General features: G+C 47.8%; 1 protein-coding gene across 3 annotated transcripts in view; it reads left to right on the top strand.

Moving 5' to 3' along the window:
• LOC138473364 (zinc finger protein 398-like) overlaps positions 1-26,177 on the top strand; it is a 171,572-nt gene that overhangs the window by 87,078 nt on the left and 58,317 nt on the right. For 2 of the 3 annotated variants that reach the window (XM_069612048.1, XM_069612050.1), the window contains exons 4-5: positions 4,143-4,265; positions 6,491-6,580. In XM_069612048.1, the coding sequence (XP_069468149.1) occupies positions 4,143-4,265; positions 6,491-6,580 (213 nt within the window). The remainder of the gene's footprint in view (positions 1-4,142; positions 4,266-6,490; positions 6,581-26,177) is intronic. The other variant, XM_069612049.1, reaches the window with a different exon arrangement.

The following is a 26,177-nucleotide window of genomic DNA, read 5'->3' as shown; positions in this document are numbered from 1 at the left end:
CTATTTTCAAACAAGGGGACAGATATGCACCAGCGAATTATAGACCAATCGCCCTATTGGAGTTGGTGGGGAAATTCTTTGCGATGGTCATATTAGCTAGACTAAAAGTATGGATAAAAACATCCAACTCTGTTAAAACATCCCTGTGAGAAAATCTACACAGTTAGTATAGATCTGAGTCAGGCTTTTGACAGCATCGACCGCCATTTACTGTGGGGAAAAACTAAAGAACAAAGGATTCCCCAGTGATCTTCTTGAAATCATCCGAGAATTGTATACTAATACTAAGATGGAAGTGAAGCTTGATCAGCTGGGAAATGTATCTAGAGCGATTTAAACCTTTAAAGGGTTAACGTAGGGTTGCCCTCTAGTAGCAACCCTGTTTAACTTCTTCATTGAGGATATAAAAGAAGTCTTATCTGACAGCACTACCTTCCCTCTGAAAATCAACAGGGAGGCTGTGAGATAGCTGTTATACGCAGACGACCTGATTTTGATAGAGCAAACCAAGGTCGGTCTGCAGAGAAAACTAAACATCCTACAAAAATATTCAACAAAGGTAGCAGGCGCCCCTCTCTCGGAAGAACAAGGCATGATAATCTGTTCAGTGGTTGTTAACCACATTGAGAGTTCGCAGCCATCTCTTTTTGCTCACTGTACCTTTCACAGATGGGAAATATCCATTTGCATATCAGTCTTTGTCCCGCCCACAAGGGCAGTCCAGCACCGAAATGCTATGGCAATTCCTCTCTGAACAAGAGTACCACCAGCAACCCCATAGACGTGTTTCAGCCTTGTTGGGCATCATCAGTGAGGTGAAGCTGAGCCTCTCTAAGCACAGTGAGCAGGGAAAATACAAAAAATTTGTTGACTTCAAATTCCTTAAAGAACAATGCCGCAAAATCCAAAATCATGATATATGGAGACAGACCAAATAAAACGAAAGACTCATGGATGCTGGATAAAGAGAGGCTTTGCCCGGTCCGTGAGCAAAAATACCAAAGTGTCATCATAAATATCTTTAAAAGTGAAGGACCATGGATCGAGAATGTGCGAAAGAAACTACATCAATTGACAGCGCAAGGTGCTGCCTTGAACAAACGATTTGGAGCCGAAACGAATAAAGGACTAGGAGAAGAAATGTGGGACCAGTGCGAGAGCTATTTTTGGAAAACAATCCTAAACTTACCAAAGTCCTCACCAGTGCAAATAATCCGGCATGAGTTAGGGTTGAATTCTCTCTATTCCAAGATCATGTGGAACAAAATCTCACTGTTTAGGAAATTGATTATTGACGACTGCCCACCCCAATTTGAAATCCTTAAAAAAAGAGAAAAATAGAAGATGAATGGACTGACAAGAACTGGAAAACGGAGTGTCTCCTACCTCTTACCTTGGTACATCAAAAGAAGCCCTGTGCAAAAACCCTGAGCTTGTAAAAAAAATAATATGAGCAGATGACTGGCGAAAAACAGAGGAAAAGGGAGCAACATCCAAAATCCACACATTATCCAAAAACATCATTGGGTTACCGAACGTGACAAAAGGTTATCTGAACAAATTCCCTTACAATCTTGGGCAGAACTTATTAATAAGATTAAGACTGAATATATTACACAACAACAGCACTTTAAAAAGATATAATAAAGTAGCAGTAGACGAATGTTGGCTTTGTGGTCAAAAAGAGAAATCATTAAAGCACTTGGTGCTATTCTGCCCAAAAGCTCAAGAACTACGTTCAATCCATTTTCTCCCTGCGCTTGGACACTCAGTGGGTTTGGACGGCGAGGAATGGTGGGAAAGAATATATCAAGCGGGCAGTCAAAGAACCAATTACGCTACAGTGAACTTATTGAAAGCAACCTTGATGAAGACAATTCAGAGAAACATCCGCTTGGCGTCGAATGAAATGTGAGAAATTCATAAACAGACTATCGACATTCGGAGGAGACCCTAGTCTGCATTAAAATTAAAATCTTGACCCACTGGCGAGGGAAACAGATAAAGGACGATATCATTTTAAACCTAGCTAAAAGTTTGTAATAAACTGAATGCTAATAAAAAACAAATAGTTATACACAGCCCGTTTGTGCAGTGCCACTGAGGAGCTCAGGCTCCATCCAGTGTGTCTGGGAAGGAAGGAAATGTAGGCATGCCTGTGCTGACCCTGTTTACCCATCGACAGGGTAGCTCTGCCAAGGACGGCTTCCTCCCTTAGGCTGGTGGGGCCAACTAGCCTCAAAACCTGCTTTATTCTGGTCCAACCCCTGTGTCACTGTGACCTTCCTGGGCTACAATTTCCCTATACCCGGGGTACCTGGACCACCGACGAGTGCAACGTCTTCCTAAGGACAACTCCGGCTGAAACTTCGTAGGCATCTGTGTGAGTCCAGAGAAGCAAGGAATCTTTGTTCAGAGTCCCCTCACCAGAGTTCAGGACAGAGGAACTTCCAACTGGGGATATTAGTTCTCCTTTGGCGCTGAGAAAAAGGTGCAAAAACCACCAAGAGACGCTGAAACGAGTGGACTCCATTGCTGCAGAGTCCTTCTCGAGAGTGCTGCTGCAGAAGCCCGCCAGACGTCCTTCCTTTCGTCACCACGACCAAGGTCAAGGAACAAAGGGCTGCATCAAGAAGGCTTCCAGCTGGAACATCTTCAATTCTAAGGTACTCTGGGCCTTTGGGTTTAACCACCTCTAGCCAAATCTAGTGCTTCCTCGCTTGGGGAGCGCTCCTTTCTATCTTTTTGAATTACTGCAATTCACCTGTGCAGGCCCAACAGCTTGTGCACCTCAGGTAGGCTCTCGAGCTCCTGGATGTTTCTTCAAAGAACTATTCACTGTTCAACTAACTGTTTCTAAGAAGATTGCATCAGAACTAGAACTGTCCTATTGACTGTGGCTGTCCTGGCTCCCTAAAGGCATCCCTTCTAAACCCTATTGGGTTTGGCAGTGCTTGTCCCATATGCAGCTTTTAATTCTTTACACTCTGTGGAAAAGACTTCCTACATCCCTCTGGGCGGAAATACTATTGTCAAAGTGCTACTTTCTACTCTAACACTTTTCCCCTCCAAACTCAATATAGTATGGTGAACCATAAGTGCTACTACTGACCTTAACTGAGGTCACTCGGTGTGCTGAAAATGTTTTTAGTAAAAAAAGAATTTACTCACCTGCATTATTGCTGCTTGAATAACTTGACTCTGAAATTCTACTTGATTTTACTATTAGTTGCTGACTAACATAGTGTGATTCATTTGCTTTGCGTATTTAAATAAGTAATTTTAATATAACCGACTTGTGTAGTACAGGCCTATGATAAAAGTTGGGTCACTAATACTGAGTAGATAAGTCGTGAAAAGTCCCACACCAGCTGGACTCTACAAAATCTTACATTTTTAAAAGTTGTTGTATTTTCACTTTTGAAGTTTTTCAATTATTCTTTTAATCAATCATGGTTGTATAGAGCATGAACCGAACTCTCAAAGAAGTGTCTAGAGTGCTGTAGGGATAGTGGAAATAGAGGGCGGCTGTGAATGCAGAGGATATTAAGAGGGTAAGGCCATTGGAGACGGGGCTCTCAGCGGGAAACAAGGAGTTAAAAGAAAGGCCATCTTCTGATAGGTGCAAAGGGATGTAAGCGTAATAAAGGCAAGACTTGACCTGGGAGGGCTAGTGGGTACCTGGGGAAGGAAGCCTCGCTCCTCAGCATGTCATGTCTGCCACCCTGATGAACTGGTGTTCGTAGCGGTAGAGTGGCTTATGTAAAGCGGGCGCAGAACCCACAGGCAAATGGCATGGTCTGGAAAGTGCAGTGCTACACATTCTGCAGAGGGTGGGCCAGGGGAAATTTGAACACAGTATTCAAGGGTCTAAACCATTATAGAGCTTCCCCCAGTGTGTACCAGGAAGCTGTATACAGGGGGTTATGACAGCAGTCCTCAACTGAATTCATATCGCATAATACAGCATTAATCCAAGTGAGAGACCTAACTTTGGGGTGTAACAGACAATGATTTCACCAGGAAGTGGTGGAAGCTGGGCCATATTTCTACAATTGTTTTCCTTTGTAATTAATTCATTTTGTGTAATGGCAAATCCAGTCGATGTCTGTGATGAGAAGTCAATGCTTTATTTGATGCAGAACCAGAGTCCGTCAAGCAGATTGTGTCGTTCATCATTAAAGAAGAGCGAGATTCTGAGGCCTTGGATCTTCCCTTGGACCCTCCCAGCTTTGAGCCAGTGGAACATGTCAACAATACCACAGGTGAGAAACGCACATGGACTCTGATGAGACATCTACTTCACGCTCACTCCAATGAGATGTCCACTGCGCCCCCTCCACTCATTGAGCCAGTCGCTCACTCTGAAAAGACTTCTGCTGCCCCCTCTTTTACTATAAAGAAACCCATGCTGTGACCCCCACTGACTGAGCCAGGCGCTTACTCTGATGAAATGTCTGCTGAGCCGCTTCACTCAATGAGCCAGTCTCTCACTCTGGAAAGACTTCTGCCCCCTCTTTGACTATAAAGAAACATGCTGTCACCCCCACTTACTGAGCCAGGCGCTTACTCTGATGAAATGTCTTCTGAGCCCCTTCACTCAATGAGCCAGTCACTCACTCTGAAAAGACTTCTGCTGCCCCCTCTTTTACTATAAAGAAACATGCTGTCACCCCCACTTACTGAGCCAGGCGCTTACTCTGATGAAATGTCTTCTGAGCCCCTTCACTCAATGAGCCAGTCACTCACTCTGAAAAGACTTCTGCTGCCCCCTCTTTTACTATAAAGAAACATGCTGTGACCCCCACTCACTGAGCCAGACGCTTACTCTGATGAAATGTCTGCTGAGCCCCTTCACTCAATGAGCCAGTCACTCACTCTGAAAAGACTTCTGCTGCCCCCTCTTTTACTATTAAGAAACCTATGTTGTGCCCCCACTCACTGAGCCAGGCGCTTACTCTGAAAAGACTTCTGCTGTCCCCTCTTTTACTATAAAGAAACATGCTGTGACCCCCCCTCTTATCTATTGATAACAAAATCCATCTAAAATTGATCTCCCTGACCCATAAAGCCCTTAACAATGCTGCTCCCAGCTACTTGACGGATAAAATAAAGAGAAAAATATCCAGCAGACCGACAAGAACTGCCAACTCCAATTGCCTGGTAGTACCAAGATTTAAACACGTCAAAATTGGCAGCATCAGCTTCCCTGTGACAGCCGCTAACCTGTGCAAAGCTTTGCCACATAACCTGAGAGCAGACCAACCCTTCTCACACTTCAGAAGGAACTTCATCAAACACATCAATTTTAATAACTTGTAGTCACCCCTGTAAACACCCCTGTATCGTTAGTCTAAATGGACTGTATATATGTATTACTAGAAATCTATCAACAAATGTATATAACTTTAACATTGCTTGTAAACTTATTGCACCTTGTATATTAATCTTTTGTAACTATTTGTATATACCTGTAAGTATGTAAACTGTACATTTCTGTAACATTGTAAATTCTAGATTCTTGTAACATTGTAAGCTTTGCATACTCTTTCTGCTGCGCCCGGTTACCCCTGGGTCTGGCGCGCATTATAAATTAATAAACAAACAAAGAAACAAACATGCTGTCACCCCCACTCACTGAGCCAGACGCTTACTCTGATGAAATGTCTGCTGTGCCCCTTCACTCATTGAGCCAGTCGCTCACTCTGAAAAGACTTCTGCTGCCCCCTCTTTTACTATGAAGAAACATGCTGTGACCCCCACTCACTGAGCCAGGCGCTTACTCTGATAAAATATGTTCTGTGCCCCTTCACTCTCTTTGCCTGTCACTTACCCCGAAGAGCTGTCTGCTGCGTCCTCTCCACTCTCAGACACATCCCATAAAGCCTGTTCTGTTCTCAAACAGGTCTTGGTGGCCATGTCTTGGGAATGACTTTACTTTAGTGCTGCAGCTTTTTTTTGTAAGATTCCAGTCCTCCTACTGAAGACAATCAGTTTCCCAGAGTACCCCTGCGTTGGCATCTGAACTTTAGAAATGTTGCTCACCATTGCGGTACAAAATTGTGTACAATGTTTCGGATGAATTGTTCACTCACACTGTTAGTCTGATTTCTGGAATAGTTTATAAACAATTTTTGGTTCTATGTGTTTATATCAACCGCAGCTGGTTTGTGGTCTTGCAGTTAGACTCTTGTAAGTCTGCTTACAAGACTCAAACTAAAATACTGCAAACAAATTGTGGTCGATATGAGCACTGTAAATGACAATTTCTGTAATGATTGGAATGCCTCATTTACGGTCTGCTATCCTGAATTAGCTCTCCTGTGAATATATAGAAGGAAAATGTTGTTTCTTTGCATTAATGTAGGCAAAGTCAAAAAGACAATGATCTGTGGAGTAAAGGAATTGGGTTAAAGCAACTTGGAGTTTGTGATAATGTTTTGATAGTAGAACCTTTGGATATAAAAGAGTTGCCAATCTTGTCCAACAGGATGTAATGTACTCACCACTAAACCAGAGGCGATTGTTGTGGGTCACACTGGTGTAGAAAGAAGAACACTCAGCCAAGACGTTTTTGGAGGTAAATGATAGATGAGGCTGTCCTGCTGTAATGTTTAGATTAATGGTTAATTGTTCTCTTTCAACTCAAGACTAGTTGGAGGATTTTGTTAGTTTTGCATTGTTTGCTTGAAATTTCAGTTTTAATGTTCATCAAAATGTCCTAAGCCGTATGCATAATCATAGGGAAAACACCTCGTGATCATCTTTCTCTCCTCTCCCTCCTTCTCTCCACACATCACTGACCTTGCCAAGAAGTCCAACTTCCAGCTCTATCTCCTCAGGGGCATTTTACCTTTCCTCACCTTCCCCCAGAAGCTCAATGTCTCCAGAGCCCTGGTTCTCTCTAGGCTTGACTACTGCAATAGCCTCTTCCTCAACCTACCTCTTTCCTCCCTATGCCCCCTCCAACTAATCCAGAATAGGACTGCAAGACTTATCCTTGGCCTCAAGCCCAGGGACCGCAACTGTAGCCATAAAATCTCTCCACTGGCTTCCGGTGACTGCAAAATTCAAATTCAAAACACTTTACATCACCCACAAGGCTGTCTGTTGCCTGGGACCTCTTTACATCCAGCTTTCCCTCCATAAATACCACCCGGCCTGAGTCCTTCGGTCTGCTGGCGCCAACTCTCTGTAGGTCAAACGTTTCTCCAAGCAGAGAGTGGGAGGTAGATTCCTCTACTCGGCTGGCGCTTCCCTCTGGAACAGCCTCCCGCCCCTCCTCATACTTGAGCCAGATCTTCTCAAGTTCCAGAAACTTCTCAAGACCTTCCTTTTCTCCTCTTCCTTCCCTATCCCCTCCTGTATAAACTATGCGCCTGCTACTGCGACTAGGGCCTAGTCCCTTCTGAGTCATACAGGGACCAGACCACCCCCCATGAGTCCCACACTGCATCCTTTGCCCCTGAGTTGGTACTGTGATCTGTGTGCTGCAGTAGTAAAGCACAGATGCCTTTTAAGAGCTGTGGAGCAGAGGGACTCCATAGTACTGGTAGAGTACAAAGAATAGAGTTCCAAAAGACAGAGCCCACAAGAATGGATGAGTGGATAATGGCTCCATTCATTCAGGATTGAAAGAAAAAGGTTCAGAAGTCCAGCAAACAGTGCTGGGGGTCTCACGAGGAAAGGGGGTGAAGCAGTAAAATGATAACTCTCCCTAACACTAAGTTGGTAAAATAGCTCATTGAGTTAAGTCGTCATCGTCAACGTCTGTGTTCAGCCTTCAAGACACGAGTTCACATCTGGGCAGGCCTGACTCTGCCTTTTATGCTTCTGTGGTTGATAAATGTATATTATTACACTGCTGAGAAGTGAGAGAAATCCAGCGTGAAGCTCTGTACAGAAGCGTGATATTACATTCTTAGCTGCCACACCGCCATATCCTGTGCCAGTCTAGCACGCACGTTCTCTCTCTGTCTCTCTCCAGTGTGTGTGTGTGTGTGCCCCTCTCTGGCCCCTCGCACGTTCTCTCTCTGTCTCTCTCCAGTGTGTGTGTGTGTGCCCCTCTCTGGCCCCTCGCACGTTCTCTCTCTGTCTCTCTCCAGTGTGTGTGTGTGTGTGTGTGTGTGTGTGCCCCTCTCTGGCCCCTCGCACGTTCTCTCTCTGTCTCTCTCCAGTGTGTGTGTGTGTGCCCCTCTCTGGCCCCTCGCATGTTCTCTCTCTGTCTCTCTCCAGTGTGTGTGTGTGTGCCCCTCTCTGGCCCCTCGCACGTTCTCTCTCTGTCTCTCTCCAGTGTGTGTGTGTGTGTGTGTGTGCCCCTCTCTGGCCCCTCGCACGTTCTCTCTCTGTCTCTCTCCAGTTTGTGTGTGTGTGTGTGTGTGTGTGTGTGTGCCCCTCTCTGGCCCCTCGCACGTTCCCTCTCTGTCTCTCTCCAGTGTGTGTGTGTGTGTGTGTGTGTGTGTGTGTGCCCCTCTCTGGCCCCTCGCACGTTCTCTCTCTGTCTCTCTCCAGTGTGTGTGTGTGTGTGTGTGTGTGTGTGTGCCCCTCTCTGGCCCCTCGCACGTTCTCTCTCTGTCTCTCTCCAGTGTGTGTGTGTGTGTGTGTGTGTGTGTGTGTGTGTGCCCCTCTCTGGCCCCTCGCACGTTCTCTCTCTGTCTCTCTCCAGTGTGTGTGTGTGTGTGCCCCTCTCTGGCCCCTCGCACGTTCTCTCTCTGTCTCTCTCCAGTGTGTGTGTGTGTGTGCCCCTCTCTGTGCTCCATTTCTCCTTCCTTCTCGCTGTCTCCCTCTCTTTCTCAATATCTTAGTCTCAATCTCTCTCTCGCCCTCTCTGGGCAAGAGTCATGTAGTCAGGGGCACATTTTATAGAGGCACAATGTTGCTGATAGCGGCATGAATAAAGAAGAAACACAGGTATCTGCAAGCAAGGTGATGGCGAGCTTTGATGTTTGAGGCTTAAAGGCAGAATGAGAGCATCAGCAGCAGAGGCCTCCCGCAAGGATGGAGACATACATTGTCATTTTGTGCGTCTTTCAGGAATTTTGCCATTACACTGAGGGTGCATTACACATATGTGGGAGAGTTGAAGGGGGCCCGGAAAGGCTTTTTAGTATGGGGAGGGTGCTGGGGTTCTCACAGAACTTGTAAAGACCCAGAGGACAAGGCTTCCGGGTCTAAAATTGTTTCTTCTGTTCGATGTTTTGTTAGCTATTACTATTTATGTTATGTTATTTGGCATTTATATAGTGCTCTATATATCATTAGTATGACCTTAAAGCCCTGGTAGGTTGAACGCCCTCGTGGACCGTAGTCCAGGTCAGCTGAGAGAGTAGGGTGTCATAGGGTGCTTGGGTGCACCAATTATGTGCGCAGCTGATGTAATTGCCTGATGGTAGCTGTAGTCTAGCATTAGGTGTGGTGGTATTGATATCAGTTGAATGTGTGCAGTCTGGAGGATGGACACCAAGACTGGGTTCTGGCTGCGTTAGGGCTGTGTAGGACGCTTATGTGTGCAGCTAGGCAGGTTTTCGTGGGGTCTAGCTGCGTTTTATTAGAATCATGGAGTAATGTTCATATGTGAGCAGCTAGTCCGAAATTGATCGAGGGGTGTAGCTGCACTCTAATTGTGTTGGTGTAGAGTAGAAAGTAAGCATAGTGATATGGGAGCTGAGTGTTTGGGAGGAGTTATGATCTAAGGAGCTCGCTATTCTGGATTTCAAGCGTGCGTTTGCTTATTAGTGACTTAATAAGCGTATTCAGTGGCGTCATTGCTCGGATCTCCTTGAGCATTTGTCATCTGGTTGCAAGGCCTCAGTCGCCTCAGAAGATCATAGTCGACATTACGGAAAGAGCCACATTTTTAAAGCTTTGTGGAAGGTCATATAGTCTTGGGTGTGTCGAATATGGGGGGGGGAGTGAGTTCCACAGAAATGGGGCCAAGGTTGAGAATGCGGATCCTCTGATCCTGACAGAGTTAGAGGTTGCAATCACTAAAAAGAGGGCAGTGCTTGATCTTAGGGTGCAGGATGGGAGGTAGGGTTTTATCTTCTCTTGTAGGCAAGTTGGGCCGGTTTTGTGCACTGCTCGGTGAGTGATGCATAGGGTCTTGAAGGTGGCCCTTTGTCCAGCTGGGAGCCAGTGGAGGGTTCAGAGAGCGGGTGAGATGTGGTCTCTGTGTCCCAGGATGAGGAGCAGTTTTGCAGCAGCGTTTTGGGCTCTTTGGATTTTGTTGAGTTGGTATGGCGGTGCTCCCAGGTATAGGCAGTTGGCATAGTCCAGTCTCGCCATCACGATAGACATAAATGCGGCAAGTCTGTTCGGGTAGGAGAGGAAAAATCTGTCTGAGAAGTTTGAGGTGGTAGTAACAGCATTTTGACACGTTATTGATCTGACGGGAGAGGGTTAGGCCTGAATCCATAGTGCAGCCAAGGTTTTTTACTATATTGGAGGTGGGCCGAGTGAGGGGGGCCATGGGAGCAGATGTGGGAGAAGGGCAGTATTGCTGCACACCATGATTTCAGTTTTAGCAGGGTTCAAAAGAAGGTGGTTTGTTGTCATCCATCGGTCAATATCACAGAGACCAGCTTCAAGGTCGGGACGAGGGTTGGTGCTTGTCTTGGGGATTCCTAGGATAATTTGGGTATAGTCGGTGTAGTTGTAACAGGAGTGTTTGTGCATGCGGATGATTCCTGGTAGAGTGGTCAGATAGAGGTTGAACAGGAGAGCAGATAGGCATGCGCCTTGGGGCACTCCAGTGTTCACCGAGCGAGCAGTTGAGACAAAAAGGGAGAGGAAGGGTATTTGTTTCCTGTTGTTGAGGAAGGAGGCAATCCATTTGAGGGATGTGCCACAGATTCCTAGGGAGTGGAGGCCGTCAAGGAGTATTGAATGGTTAACCGTGTCAAAGGCTGTAGAGAGATCGAGGAGAAACAGTGCTGCACAGCCCTCAGAGTCCGCCATGACCTTGAGATCATCCCAGATCGAAATCAGAGTGGTTTCAGTTCCATGTCACAGTCTGAAGCCTGATTGTGCGGGGTCGAGGAGACCGTTGGATTCTACAAAGGAGTTGAGCTGGGAATATGCAGTCTAGTCACTGAGTTTCGCGAGAAATCTGGTGTTGGAGATCGGCCTGTAATTCTTGGGGTGAAGGGGGTCAAGAGATGCCTTTTTTTTTAGGAGTGGTTTGACATGCGCTATTTTAAAGGCTTCAGGGAAGATGCCAGAGGTGAAGGAGTCGTTTAGTGTGGCTCTTGCATGTTCTTCTGCACAGGTAGAAGAGAATTTTTCTTTCAAGACCGAGGCGGGGCAGGGGTCGAGGGGCGACCCAGAGGGTTTGCTGGCTGATAGTAGGTCAAGGAACTCGTCTCTGGAGATGGGTTTGAAGTAGTGGAAAGTTTGTTAAGTGGATGTTGCGGCAATGGGATCAGGAGCGGACGGTGAAGGGAAGGGGGAGAGCAAGGATAGTTTGGTGTTAAGGGTTGCCATCCTGTCAAGTGCGATGTTGTAGAAATCTAGCGAGAGAGAGTCACCGAGTGGTTGTGTGAGTGTGGATTGGGAAGAGGTGCACGTAGGTTTCACGAATTCCGATATGATCTTGTGGAGTTCTTTGCTGCTGTTGCCACAGTTGAGCTACATATATGGCTTCAACAGCACTACCAACAAGGTATTGCACAGAACACGCAATTATACAGCCCTCCTGAACCTCAAAAATCAGCTTGACAAGGCCATCGATTGAGGCAACCTCTCCCACCTCTTAGACCTGTCTGCGGCATTCGACCTGGTTGACCATCAAACTTTATGCCACCATCTCACATCCTCAGCGCACTTCTCACCTACCGCAACGAAGTGGATCGCATCCTTCCTAGCAGACAGAACCTCTCCGGTCTTCCCAGGTGAATCTGCCGCGCACTCCACTCCCACCCCCTGTGGTGTACCACAAGGCTCTTGCATCACCCCCACCCTATACAACATATATATACCAAACCACTTTTTGATCACATGGACTCGTTGGGCATCTCATACACCAACTACACAGACGACATGCAAATCCTCATCCCCCTCGCCGGCAGCTAAACTCAAGACTCCAAGGTGAACACCATTTATGAAACTGTACAATCTTGGATGGCCACACACAGCCTCTGTCTCAATGACGAGAAGACAGAGATACTGTGTTGGCCCCCGGGCGCGCCAAGCCAAACTGCACCCTGCCTACAAAACCTTCACCATTGACGGTCGTAACATTACTGTGGCCATATCTGTGAAAACCCTTGGAGTATATCTGTATTCCTCACTAAACATGACTCGCCAGGTCAATCACATCACTGCCACATCAGGATACGCCACCAAACTCATCACCGCCAGCAAACCGTCCCTGACCTTAAAGAACCGGCTAGAAGTAGCACGCAACCTGATCTGTTCACAACTAGACTACTGTAACTCACTCCTCAGCGGCACATCCAGGATAAACCCTGAGCAAGCTTCAAGCAGTATACAGCGCTCTGAGAGAGGCCCTAGACATCGGCAAGAGAGAACACATCTCTGAAGCAAGAAACAGCTGCCCATTGGTTCCCAGTCAGACAGGGTCAACTTCAAGATCCTCTCCATTGCTCATCGCTGCCTAGCCAACAATGCACCGCTTCCATGTCATTTCATTGTCAGCCATTTCAAAGCCTGCAATTTAAACGTGTTTGACAGTTCATCTAAATTTCTTTATTTTGGGGTAAGTGGTGTTCACCCCCCCCCCCAACACCCCTGTCCTGCACCTATTTTTACCTATACCCAACCCACCCAACCTCTTATCTACCCTCCCCCCCACACCCCAAAAATTTGATGGACTGGCAAACACGTTTAAACTGCAGGCTTTGAAATGCCTGACAATGAAAGAATGTCGTACCCAATGCACCACCCTACCTTGCAAGCAAACTGAAAAAACACTCCTCGTTAAGACATCTAAGATCTGCCTACAAACACTGCCTCATGACCCCCAGTTTCAACCAGAAAATAGCAGGCAGCTCCAGCTTCCCAATCCAGGCCGCCACTCTCTGTAACGAGCTAACATCCTACAACATCTTCAGGAAGAAACGAAAAACCTACCATTGCACCTTCTGCCGCTTCTATACTGTCACCAGCACCTAGTTGCCCACAGGCTTGGTGCGCTCTATAAATGTCTAAATAAATAAATAAAAACATTGCCTTCGTGCTCACAGGAGAAGCAGGTCATTGGTTTTAATGTGCACATGGCCCTTTCCAAGAAGGAAGTACATTTTAGGGAACAAAATGGTGTGTTTCTCGAAAAAAGAAGCTTTTAAAAAAGCGAATTATTTAATTGTACTAGCGTTGCAAATTAGCTCTTTTTCAAATGTTTCAATGTCCATTTCTAGTATATGTCTAAGTCATAACTTGTACACGGAGGGGACACATTTGTGTTCAAAAGCACCTTATCATAAAGAGAGAAGAGGGAAAGTGGGAGACCCTGAGGTGTGTGTCTTACAATAAAGGGCAGAGTCATTTCTGGGGGCTCATAGCTGAGTACATGAGTACGCGCCAGACTTGCAGCCTTGGATTAGAAGCTTCAATTCCCTTGGACACCTCGTATAATGACTCGAGTAACCTTTATGTGTCAGAAGGCTGTGACAATATTGTCTCTCCACTGGCTTCTCGCAACTCCATCACTTAGTCAGCCGTGACCGAACCGGAGGACTAGCTGGCCTTCTCCGCTGACCGAACCGGAGGACTAGCTGGCCTTCTCCGCTGACCGAACCGGAGGACTAGCTGGCCTTCTCCGCTGACCGAACCGGAGGACTAGCTGGCCTTCTCCGCTGACCGAACCGGAGGACTAGCTGGCCTTCTCCGGTGACCGAACCGGAGGACTAGCTGGCCTTCTCCGCTGACCGAACCGGAGGACTAGCTGGCCTTCTCCGCTGACCGAACCGGAGGACTAGCTGGCCTTCTCCGCTGACCGAACCGGAGGACTAGCTGGCCTTCTCCGCACAGCCCCAGGAGGAGATCAAATCCCAAGTCATCCATTTAAGGCTGAACCATTGTTCTGGGTTCCTTCTTCAACATCTCTGTTTGATGAAATTAATGAAGTAAACTATAGCCCAAATAGCTTGCATCAGCCCGAAGAGAGACGGCCAATCCCAGCCTTGTTATTACCACCCAATATCCTTAATAGATGTCTCTCAGAAGTGTGTGGTAAAGTTATAATGGGGCAGCTGAATTCTAGATTAGCTGTAACGTGGTCTTTCTAGGAAAGCTAGGAGCATGGTTGATGAGGCATTTTTATAATTTATTATCCTAAGTGAATTAGGTATAATATTCACAGATTCTCCAAATAGCCTTTGACCGAGTTCATGCTCTTACCCCATGGGAAGTCCTTGAAAGTCTGGAAGCCCCATCAGAGATATTAAACCCCATACGGAGGCTCTACAGAAATACCTGCTGCTGTATGTTTCGGCAGGAAGGCAAGGCGACTGAAAGGTTCCCTACCATTGAAGGAGGCAGACCGGAATGAGTCTTGACCCCCTTGCCTTTTCTGTTGTGTATATAAATGAGTTGGGAGTCATACCATCAAAGTTTCTGCTAGAAGATGCCTCATTAACTGGGTGTCCCTTGGGGTTAAGAGAGCAGCTATGAGTGGCTCATTCCTTCTGCAGGGAAAGGAAACAGACTCTCAACACAAGTGAGGCAGTAATTATGGCTGGTCATCGCCATCGGCAAAAGGAAAGCAAGTGAGTGGTTCAATTACCTTGTGGTTCGCTTTCAAAACTCCATGTGCTGGGAGTTCCTCATTGACAAAGAGAACAGATACTGGAAAGGGGCAGTGGGGCCTTGTGTTCGCTTAGCCATCAGCTGGAGAAGAATTTGCCTATGTCAACTGTAAGAATCCACAAATCCCAAGCTGACCGGCTGCTACTTTAAACTGTGAAATTTGGGGTTACCAAATCTTTCATCAGTTGAAAGTAAATTACTAAAATAAACATTTATTTATTTTTACATTTATAAAATGCACAAAAGCCTCGGGAATCAACGCGCTGTTGCAAATAGTTACACACACATGACAGTCAGGAAGGACAGCCGTGAGGTAGACTAACTAGGTTTTTAGGGTTTTCTGAAGGCCCAATAGGACTGTTTGGCTCTTACGATGGGTGGGGGAGAGTTCCCCTGTCTTGCTGCTACAGCAAAGAAGCTTCTGCCACGCCCTTTAGCTCGGGGGAATGTCGGTTACATGAGTTGATGCCCGCATGCCTGTCCCACTGGCCTTTCGTGAACGTCTGGTAAAGGTGAGGAGGCGCAGAGTTAGGTGGGCATCTATGTGTAATGGATAAAATCTTGAAGATGATTCTTTCTCAGATAGGCAGCCAGTGGGCATCTCTTCGGGCCTGTGATATGTGCTCTTGCTTAGGATTCTTGAGGCCCGCACAAATGACGTTGTTCTGGGTCACCTGCAACTTGCGATTGTTGTGTGTGAATGTACCAGCAAAGTGAGCATTGCAGTAATCCAGTTTTGAACCAATGACAGCTCTGGCAATGGAAAGGCAGTTTTTAGGGGAGAGGAACGGTCTGGTGGCATTAATTAGTTGTGTGGTGTAGGCTGTGGAGGAGGCAATGGCATTAACCTGGTGAGTCAGGGAGAGAGTGCTATCAAGATAAATTCCCAGGGTCTTCACCGAGGTGGAGCTTGGGATTCGGCGGCCATCAATGTTGAAGTTTGAATACAAGGAATTCAGTTTCTTGATTACTGCTGGCAGCCCCACTAACAGAATCTCTGTCTTCTCGTCATTCAGACAAAGGCCATTGGTCCCCATCCAGGCTTGGATAATCATGTCGATGGTGTTTACAGTACGTAAGTCTTCAGTGTAGTTGCCAGTGAGAAGTAGAAGGATTTGGGTGTCATCAACATAATTAGTGTAAGAAATTCCAAAGGAGTCCAGGAGGTCAAATAAGGTTTTGGTGTGTTAGGGAGAATGTTCAGAAATGTGCTAATTCCCTTCTACCTTAGAGACCCCCGGCAACTCTGCTGGATTTTAGAACTTTTCATTTCTAAACCTGGAGAGAGTGAGACCCTTTTTGTCCCCACTCTCTTATGTAATTTTCTGTGATTTGGACTCTGTGTTTCTTTTGGTTTTGGAGTCTGACAAACTCTATATGCATCATCTTTTACATTGTGTCACACAGCACCTTCAGTGCAGTGGCACAGGGAAGTCGTTTAGATTTCCCAAATGTTTAAATACCTTCTCTTGGATAAACTACTGTTTCCAAGAGCAGTAAAGTGAAACTGACTTTACTTACATTTGTAACTTTCTAGACCCAGCACACCCTATTTTATAATAGGGTGCTGGAGGGGTTACTTAGTATCCCCTTTGTCTAATGTCTCCTGTACATTTTTATGTTACCCTTTCTACAATTAATGGCTGTTGGCAGTGGTTTACTTTTTACTACCATTGAGTGTTTCTACCACGGGCTGCACTTGCAGCTGCAGTAAAGCACCCATGGGTTCCCATTTTGTCAAAATGGCCCGTTCTTTTTTTCCATTTCTTGTTGGAAAGGTCCTTCTTGAGATTTACTCTGCGTCCCAAACCTGGTTTGGTTCCTTTGTTCGTTTTGTCTTTGGCAGGATTCACTGGTGAAGGCCGCTTCTGGCTCCAGCGTGCCTGCCAGGGGTAGGAAGTGAGGCAGGTGCCCGAAACTCCTTGTGCTTAATCCGCTTGGTTACAGGAATACACCAAAAGGTGATTGGCCGGCTGGCTGTCCTTGGAGAACAGCCACCCTGCTGTGTGATTGGCAGCTAGACTGTAAATGAATGGAAAAAACCTGCATAAAAGACGAGGCTTTTGGCTTGGAAGGCAGAGTTGACCACTGGACGAAGGAATCCGAAGAAGAACTTGGAAGAGAAGCCTGCTGCAACTCCTGGACTGTTGGTTTGCCCGGTGAAGCCCTGCTGCTGTACTGAAGCTCCGAATTAGCCTATACTAGAGAAGACCTGCAAATTACGACTTCTGCCCTTGAGTTGGTGGGACCATTCAACCCTAAGACGAGCTTATTTGGAAATCCTCTCGGAGCTGGCTGTACTTCCATTGCTGCTGCGGGAACCGATTGCCAGGGAGAGGAACACCAAAATCTAGTGAGTGTCTTTAAGTCGGACCCGAGCTTCAGGAAAATCCTCCGGACCCCCAGGAAGGAGGACTGACCAAGCCTGAACCACCTCACCAGAGTGCTGGACCCCAGATGCGAGGAAAGTCCATAGTGGTATCCAAGAACCACGGTGGTGCTATTTGCGAGAGCCACGAGGAGCTGAAACCGCAAAGTGCTGCTGATTTGAAGTTTGCCCATTGCTGCCGCCGACCTTCCATTCGTATTGCAAGAGTCCCCAGAAGTCCTCCCTCTTGTCCCCACGACTGAGGCCCAGGAACAACAGGATCTACAGACCTGCACAGGAACAGCCAACTGGAACCAATTTCTTCTAACCAAAGGTACTGTAAAACTAAGAGGACTTACCTCTTGTTGTGTGCCCTTGCTAGATCTCAGTTAAGACTTGTCTTGGTTGCTTTTGCAGAGTTCCTTGCGGTGTCAGTCAAAGGGTCGAATACATTGTTTCAAATGGCAATAGTCTCGAAACAAAAGGACTTGTATTTTTATTTTTTGGCTTCTGTATAGGAAGAAAAAAGTGTTTTTTACACGAAAAACAGGTGTTTGGGCGGGGGGGCTAAGCTAACTTAAAATTGGATGGCCTGGTTCCCTGAAAGACTGTTCTTCCCTCTGCCTTGGTGCTTTACCTTTCCTCCCGGAAAGGGTTAATTTACTTTGCATTGGGGGATTCAAAAGTACTTCCGTGCTTCAGAATATTTGCTTAACCTTTTCTTTATTCCCAAACCCTTTTCTTTGACACATATCAGTATTGCTCTAAATGTACCAGTGATATATTAATGTCCATAGTGTCCTAGTTATTTAAGGCACCTCAGGGTGTAGGAAGAAACTGTGTGCCATCCCAAATGGGTACTTGCTGATTTAGAGAAACTAAGATAGTGTATTGTGAAGTGTATTTTTGTGTTACTAAAATATTGCTCCCTTCTGAAGAAGGCTTATTCAACTGACTGTTAAATAAATTAATAATTGTTTAATCAAGAAACCTTGAGTGTAAGAGTCTATTTGAATACTTGTCACTGTGAACATCTGTGTAAAAACCCTACTGCTCACATTGACCCCTCTTGAGATAAGCCTGGCTGCTCAGCCAGACTACCAACCTGTGTAATACAGACTTATACCAAAGGTTGGGTTACCTATTGCCAGGAGGACAAGGTTGCTGTATTATCCCAAAGGGTACTGCATACAATCTTGCCTAACACGGTGAATATATTGGGTATCTGGTCATTGCATCTAATGCCATTCCATCAAATGCCATTCCATTGAAATGTTTCCATCTAAACAATGTCTATCGAATGCATATTTTTGGGGGGTAAAGGGTTAATTTTTGTTCAGGTGCATTTTAAAGGGTAGAAAACTGGAATTTGGGATGGCGAATCCCCCGCCCCCACAAAAAAAGTTAAAAAAATGCATTCAATGGACATTTTTTAGATGGATACATTTCGATGCAAATGCATGTCGATGCAAGGAATTCGATGGAATGACCATAAACCATATATTGTTATGGGTGGGGGAGATGCATGAGACTTGGGGCACTACACATGAGATGACTGAGGGGGAGGCACACGTTGAATTGGCAAACACTCTACATGTTCTGTTTGCAAGGAAGGAGGCTACCCAAGTCCTAGCTCTTACAGAGAAGTTGACAGCGGACCTCAAGTGGTGGCACAAAATTTTGTGGTCGACCAGATCAAAGGCGGGCGAGAGGTCCAGGAGAAGGAGGAGAGCCGGCTTTCCCTTGTCCTTGAATGTATCAAGCTGATGTCTTGGGTCTGATTCCTTTCCATGAGCTGGTCGCAAATCTGACTGGCACATGCCCAAGATATTGTGGTTTTCCAGGTAACACTGGATTTTAGCGTATTAAGTTTGTGGGTTTCTTGTATATCAGCTTGCTGTGCCCAGCAACTTGTTTCTTCCCTTTGGTTCTCTTTTAATAGTGTGTTGCACTTCTGAGAAAAATCAGAGAAACTAACACTCCAAATTCCGCCGCTACCAAGTTGGTTGTCTCTCAAAAATGACTGCGCCACAATTCATTTCCAAACATTCTGTTTCTTTATTTTTCTGATTCCACTTCTGTGGTTAAGCCCATTCCGATTAGAAAAAAGAAACAGAATGTTTGGAAATCAATTGTGGCGCAGTCATTTTTGAGAGAACCAACTGGATTTGAGTGTAAGCTGCCCTGTCAAGTATTTGTAGGAGGAAGGGGACTGTTGTGATCGGGTGGTAGTTGTTCGGGCCAGGGGGTCTAGTGTAGGTTTGTTGATTAGGGGGAGGACCCAGGCTTCCTTCAGTCTAGCAGGGACTGAACCTGAAGCGATAAAGTTAGTGAGGAAGGGCGTAGGGTGTTCAGTGCAGTCCTAGATGATGGTGGCGGGGCAGATATGCCCTTTACACCTGGAGGGTTTCAAGCTCTTGCGAATGATTGCAAAACATTTCAGAAACCATCCTGGAAGTGAAATGATGGGAGGTCCAGGGATGCAAAGGTAGTTGGGGGGGGGGGGTAAGTGGGGGCTGGCATGGATAGATTCTTAAGAAGAACTTGTTTGGCCAGGATTTTCATCTGTAGGGAGTTCATTTTGTCTTGCATGTCTTTTTTGATGTTTATGCACCATATTTGTCTTTAGTGAAGGTTGGCGGCAGGGTGGCTGGGGCTTCAAGCTCTCTAAGTATCATGGTATTTGACTTAGCAGTGTCTATTGTAAGGTTGTAGGAGGTAGATTTAGCAAGGATGGCAGCTTGTTTGGATTGCCTGGATAATGAGCTAAAGCTCAGTTTGTTGGAGTCAGAAGGGTGTTTTCTCCAATTCGATTCGGCCTGGCATTTTTGACCTCTCAGTTCTTGTAGGTTGATGGTAAACCATGAGTTCATGTGGACAACAGGGTTGGGCTTACATAGTACGAGTGGAACCACCGTGTCTACGGCGATTGTCAAAGTCTTCAGGTAGCGGCACATGGGGCACTAGGGTCCTTAGGGAGATGGAAGAGATGTTCAGGTGTAGCGATATTATCTTTTGTAAGCTTGCAGGAGCTATGGGCCCAAATTGATGGGAGAGGAGAGTGGGCGAGCGTGGTGGTCAGGGGAGATGGGATGACGAAACTCACAATGTAGTGATCCGACCAAGGGCAGGGGGTGATAGCGATAATGGCAAACCTGGTCATTAAGGTCTGCTATGCAGTTTAGTGTACGTCCTTTCACACGAGTGGGGGTGTTCAGGGCATTGAGTGAGTTCAGCCTAGCGGCTGCAATAAACTCTGATGGGTCATGTAAGCCCAGGTGGAGATCTCCTAGCAGGATAGATCTGGTCGTCAGTTTCAAGCATGGCCAAGGGCATGTATAAGGTCTTCTTCAGATGTTCCCATGCGGCCGGGTGGGCTGCATTGTTAGGTAAGATTTTTATATCAATGATAAAACTTCCTGATCGGTGTCAACCCCAGAACCTTTTGTTTGACTGGGTAACTATTTTACCTTGTCCCTGGGTATGAAGGTGAATCCTTCTCTCCTCTCACCTAGGGCCTCATCACGACTTTGGCGGTAACCCTTAAATCCGGCGGTAGCGCTATTACCGCCGTATTTAAGGGTCTGCCAAATCATGGCCTTCGGTGGATTTCGCCCCAGCTCTGAGCTGGGGGGAAATCCACCGAAAATTAGTGCGGGAGTTTGGCGGTAGGGCTAATACAGCCAGCGGTAATACCGCCGGCATTACCGCCAAAGTCGTGATCAGGCCCTAGTCTTTTACTCTTTTTATGGGTAATCTTTGTCTCTCCATAGTGTATGGTTGAAGTTATAGTTTCCTACAACTTTTGGCCTAAGGCTGGGTGCCCCCATGGTCTCCTCTGTTAATTTCTCTTTCATGTACTTGGGTGAACTACAGTTCCCAGGTAGTAAAGAGGGATTTTCATTCCCTTTACCTTTTGTATAAGTGAGCCAGCACACCCCATCTCATGTGGAGTTCTTGGGGGATATGGTGTATCCCCTTTCCTACTTACCTGGTAACATTTGGTTACAATTGGGAGTTTTACATAAATGGCGGGTGGCAGTGGTTTTACCTTTATGACTTTTAGTCTTTATTATTCGCAGGCTGTTAATACAATGCACAATAATGCACAGAAGGACCAACTTTATTTTTCTACAATGGTGGGCTCCTTCTTTTTTTGGCATTTCTTGTATGTTTGCTGTTCCTGAGGTCTTCCCCTGCTATTCTAGGCGGGAACGACCTCAGTGGCTATTTTGTCTTTGGTGGGAATCCATTGGATTCCCCGCCCAGGCCCAAGTGTGTCTGGAAAGGCAGGAAGAGAGGTAGGAGTCCAAAACTCTGCAGCCCTTTGTCTTCCACCTTGCCTGAAAGGAACAAACTCCCAGTGAGGGGCTCGCTGTCCTGATTGGACAGCTAGACTGCCCCTCCCTGTAAAATGCGGGGAAATAATGCAGAGGTTGTGCTGTAGTTCCTGATAAAAACTCTGAACCTGTAAGCTGCTGGCAAGTCGACCACTGTAACCAAACCTGAAGAGGAAGATGAAGAAAACGTGACTGAGACAATTTCCAGCGACTGAAGAGCCTGCTGTTACCCTTTTTCCAAGCGATCTGGGGACTCCAAAAATGAGGACCCCAACCCAGAGCCTGGTGAGATCCACTAGACTCAAGAAGCCCTGCATTTTGAGCCATCCCATGTCATTCTGCGACCTTGCGGGGCTGCAATACCCCAATACCCTGGGACTTCGAGCCTTGTGCGGTGCACAGTCTTCCGAATGGAGCTAAAACTTTGGTGGTATCTGCTAGAACTCCAGAGACACAATTTGAGTCCCAAAAGTCCCCTCATCGAAGTGTTGGAGCTTGCAAACGACGAGAATCCGACTAGCGGTATTCAGTATTCCTCTGGCTCATGAAAGGGTCGCCAAAACTCCAGACCAACATCCAGCTATGAGGAAACTCTTGCCTGGACCCTTCTCCATTGATCCCTGCTGCAAAATCCCCTCCAGAGTCCTGTCTTCCATCTTCATGACAAAGGAATGCAACTGGGTTTTTGGCTGCTGATCCTGAAGATGTCTGCTGAAACTCCTCTTCTGTGCTGAGGTACTATGATGGCTGGGGTATATACTTACCTTAAGCCTGTGTGATTTCTATAAAGCATTTGGGGTGTTTTCTGGGATTGGGAGTCCTCTCATCTAGTTCACCCAGGCCCACTCCTGGAATCCTCCTACAGTGTCTTCTCAGAAGTCCCTGGACCCTAACTAACTTTAAAATGAACTACTTACTTGTTTGAACCGTCTTCCACAAGAACTTTCACTTTTGCCTGCAACTGAACCCTATCTCACCCTGCCTACAGCTGGCACCTAGACCACTAGGGTCCCTCTTCTACCTCTGAGAGAACTCATGCTATAGAGTAAGGGAAGCACTGGATAAGAAAAGGGTTCTGCCTTGAAGAGAGAACAAGTGTCTAAAAGTGTACTTACTTGTGAAAGAGTTAGTTGGTAACTGTAACTCTGAGAGTGGTCAGTTTCAAAGGTTCTTACTTACCCTGAATGTGTGTTACCATTCTGAAAAGAATATATATAAGGTTAATTTACTCACCTGTGAATTGGTTGTGCCTCTTTCCCAAAAGTAATGCTGTTGGCTTCACTAACTATTTCTTTCAGAGAATAGGTATATAAGTTCCCCAACGGTGTCTTGCTTCCCCCGACTTTCTGTATAGCCTGTTTAGAATAAGTCTGCCTTAGGTTTTACCTACCTAGAATAACATTGAGTCATTCATAAAGTATAACATTTGCAGGTAATTCATAGAATTTTGCACAAAAGTGGCGCACGCAGCTGGCGCACAATGTGCGCGTGCGAATGTCTGCGCCAGCCGCGTGCGCTAAAATCGATATCCGCGCACAGCGTATTCATGGATTTCAGCCTCCAAAACCAGCCGTGGCGCAGAGTGGCACAGCGACCCTGCAGCTGCGCTAGTTATGCCCCCAAGAACGCCCTCGCGCAATGAAAAGCCATCAAAATTCACAATTCATCGCAAAGGGCTGCGCTAACCCTGGACCAGTATACAGGGCTGCCAAACAGCAAACGGCGAGCGGGGAACGTGTATTACTGGGGTGCGCGGGAAGTTCCACACGCGATTCCAGCAGGCTACGTGTATTTCTGGGGTGCGGGAAAGTTCAACACGCGATTACAGCAGGGTACGTGTATTACATGGGGTGCGCGGGAAGTTCCACACGCGATTCCAGCAGGCTACGTGTATTTCTGGGGTGCGGAGAATTTTTACATGCGATTTCAGCAGGGTACCAGTATTACTGGGGTGCGCGGGAAGTTCTACACGCGATTTCAGCAGGGTACGTGTATTTCTGGGGTGCGGGGAACTTTTACATGCGATTTCAGCAGGGTAGGTGTCTTACTGGTGTGCACAGGAAGTTACACACGCGATTTCAGCAGGGTACGTGCATTTCTGGGGTGCGGGGAAGTTCAACACGCGATTGCAGCAGGGTACGTGTATTACAGGGGTGCGCGGGAAGTTCCACACGTGATTCCAGCAGGGTACGTGTATTTCTGGGGTGCGGTGAATTTTTACACGTGATTTCAGCAGGGTATCTGTATTACTGGGGTGCGCGGGAAGTTACACATGCGATTTCAGCAGGGTACATGTATTTCTGGGGTGCGGGGAAGTTTAACACGCGATTTCAGCAGGGTAGGTGTCTTACTGGTGTGCGCGGGAAGTTACACACGCAATTTCAGCAGGGTACGTGCATTTCTGGGGTGCGGGGAAGTTCAACACACGATTACAGCAGGGTACGTGTATTACAGGGGTGCGCGGGAAGTTCCACACGCGATTCCAGCAGGGTACGTGTATTTCTGGGGTGCGGGGAACTTTTACACGCAATTTCAGCAGGGTAGGTGTCTTACTGGTGTGCGTGGGAAGTTACACACGTGATTTCAGCAGGGTACGTGCATTTCTGGGGTGCGGGGAAGTTCAACACGCGATTGCAGCAGGGTACGTGTATAACAGGGGTGCACGGGAAGTTCCACACGCGGTTCCAGCAGGGAACGTGTATTTCTGGGGTTCGGGGAATTTTCACACGTGATTTCAGCAGGGTATCTGTATTACTGGGGTGCGCGGGAAGTTACACACGCAATTTCAGCAGGGTACGTGTATTTCTGGGGTGCGGGGAAGTTTAACACGCGATTTCAGCAGGGTAGGTGTCTTACTGGTGTGCGCAGGAAGTTACACACGCGATTTCAGCAGGGTACATGCATTTCTGGGGTGCGGGGAAGTTCAACACGCGATTACAGCAGGGTACGTGTATTACAGGGGTGTGTGGGAAGTTCCACATGCGATTCCAGCAGGGTACATGTATTTCTGGGGTGCGGGGAAGTTCAACACGCGATTACAGCAGGGTACGTGTATTACAGGGGTGCACGGGAAGTTCCACACGCGATTCCAGCAGGGTACGAGTATTTCTGGGGTGCGGGGAATTTTTACACGCGATTTCAGCAGGGTACCTGTATTACTGGGGTGCATGGGAAGTTCCACATGCGATTTCAGCAGGGTACATGTATTTCTGGGGTGCGGGGAAGTTTAACGCGATTTCAGCAGGGTAGGTGTCTTACTGGTGTGCGCAGGAAGTTACACACGCAATTTCAGCAGGGTACGTGCATTTCTGGGGTGCGGGGAAGTTTCACACGTGATTTCAGCAGGGTACCTGTATTACTGGGGTGCGCGGGAAGTTCCACACGCGATTACAGCAGGGTACGTGTATTACTGGGTTGGGGGGAAGTCTCACACGCGATTTCAGCAGGGTACCTTTATTACTGGGGTGCGCGGGAAGTTCCACATGCGATTACAGCAGGGTACGTGTATTACTGCGGTGAGGGCAAGTTTCACACGCGATAGGCCCTGTGCGAGTGGGGTACGTGTATTTCGGGGTGCAGGGGAGTCCTACACGTGAATTGGCAGTGTGGGTCCTCCCAGGTGTTCCGTCTACACCCTCCACGGCCCCTGCAGGCAGACCACACCACAGGGGACTACCCTGCACCCCTGGTCATGTCCCACAGGCAGCCCATCCACCATGGGCATGCCCCCCCAGCCAAGCCACATGTCACCTTGCACTAGTGATCACCAACGCATTTCCCCCTTGCACCCCCACCACACAGCAGTGCAGGGCACCTGCCAGCAGGCACACACTCATCTCTCCCAGCACCCCCACCCCCCAGCAATGTGGGGCACCTGCCAGCAGGCCCCCACTCATGTCCCACCCATGTCCCCTTGCACCCCCACCCCCCCAGCAGTGCAGGGCACCTGCCAGCAGGCCCCCACTCATGTACCACTCATGTCCCCTTCCACCCCCACCCCCCAGCAGTCAGGGGCACCTGGCAGCAGGCCCCCACTCATGTCCCCTTGCAGCACCACCCCTCAGCAGTGCAGGGCACCTGCCAGCAGGCCGCCACTCATGTCCCACTCATGTCCCCCTGCACCCCCACCCCCCAGCAGTGCAGGGCACCTGCCAGCAGGCGCCCACTCATGTCCCCTTGCACCCTCAGCACTGAGGGGCACCTGCCAACAGGCCCCCACTCATGTCCCCTTGCACCCCCACCCCCCAGCACTGAGGGGCACCTGCCAGCAGGCCCCCACTCATGTCCCCTTGCACACCCACCCCCCACAGTGCGGGGCACCTGCCAGCAGGCCCCCACTCATGTCCCACTCATGTCCCCTTGCACACCCACCCCCCAGCAGTGTGGGGCACCTGCCAGCAGGCCCCCGCTCATGTCCCCTTGCACCCCCAGCACTGAGGGGCACCTGCCAGCAAGCCCCCACTCATGTCCCCTTGCACCCCCACCCCCCAGCACTGAGGGGCACCTGCCAGCAGGCCCCCACTCATGTCCCCTTGCACACCCACCCCCCAGCAGTGCGGGGCACCTGCCAGCAGGCCCCCACTCATGTCCCCTTGCACCCCCACCCCCCAGCAGTGTGGGGCACCTGCCAGCAGGCCCCCACTCATGTCCCACTCATGTCCCCCTGCACCCCCTCCCCCCAGCAGTACATGGCACCTGCCAGC

This window comes from Ambystoma mexicanum, chromosome 8 (genome assembly GCF_040938575.1).
Source record: "Ambystoma mexicanum isolate Mex_15411 chromosome 8, UKY_AmexF1_1, whole genome shotgun sequence".
In the NCBI taxonomy this organism is placed as follows: domain Eukaryota; kingdom Metazoa; phylum Chordata; class Amphibia; order Caudata; family Ambystomatidae; genus Ambystoma; species Ambystoma mexicanum.
This window is presented reverse-complemented; position numbering and strand designations above follow the sequence as displayed.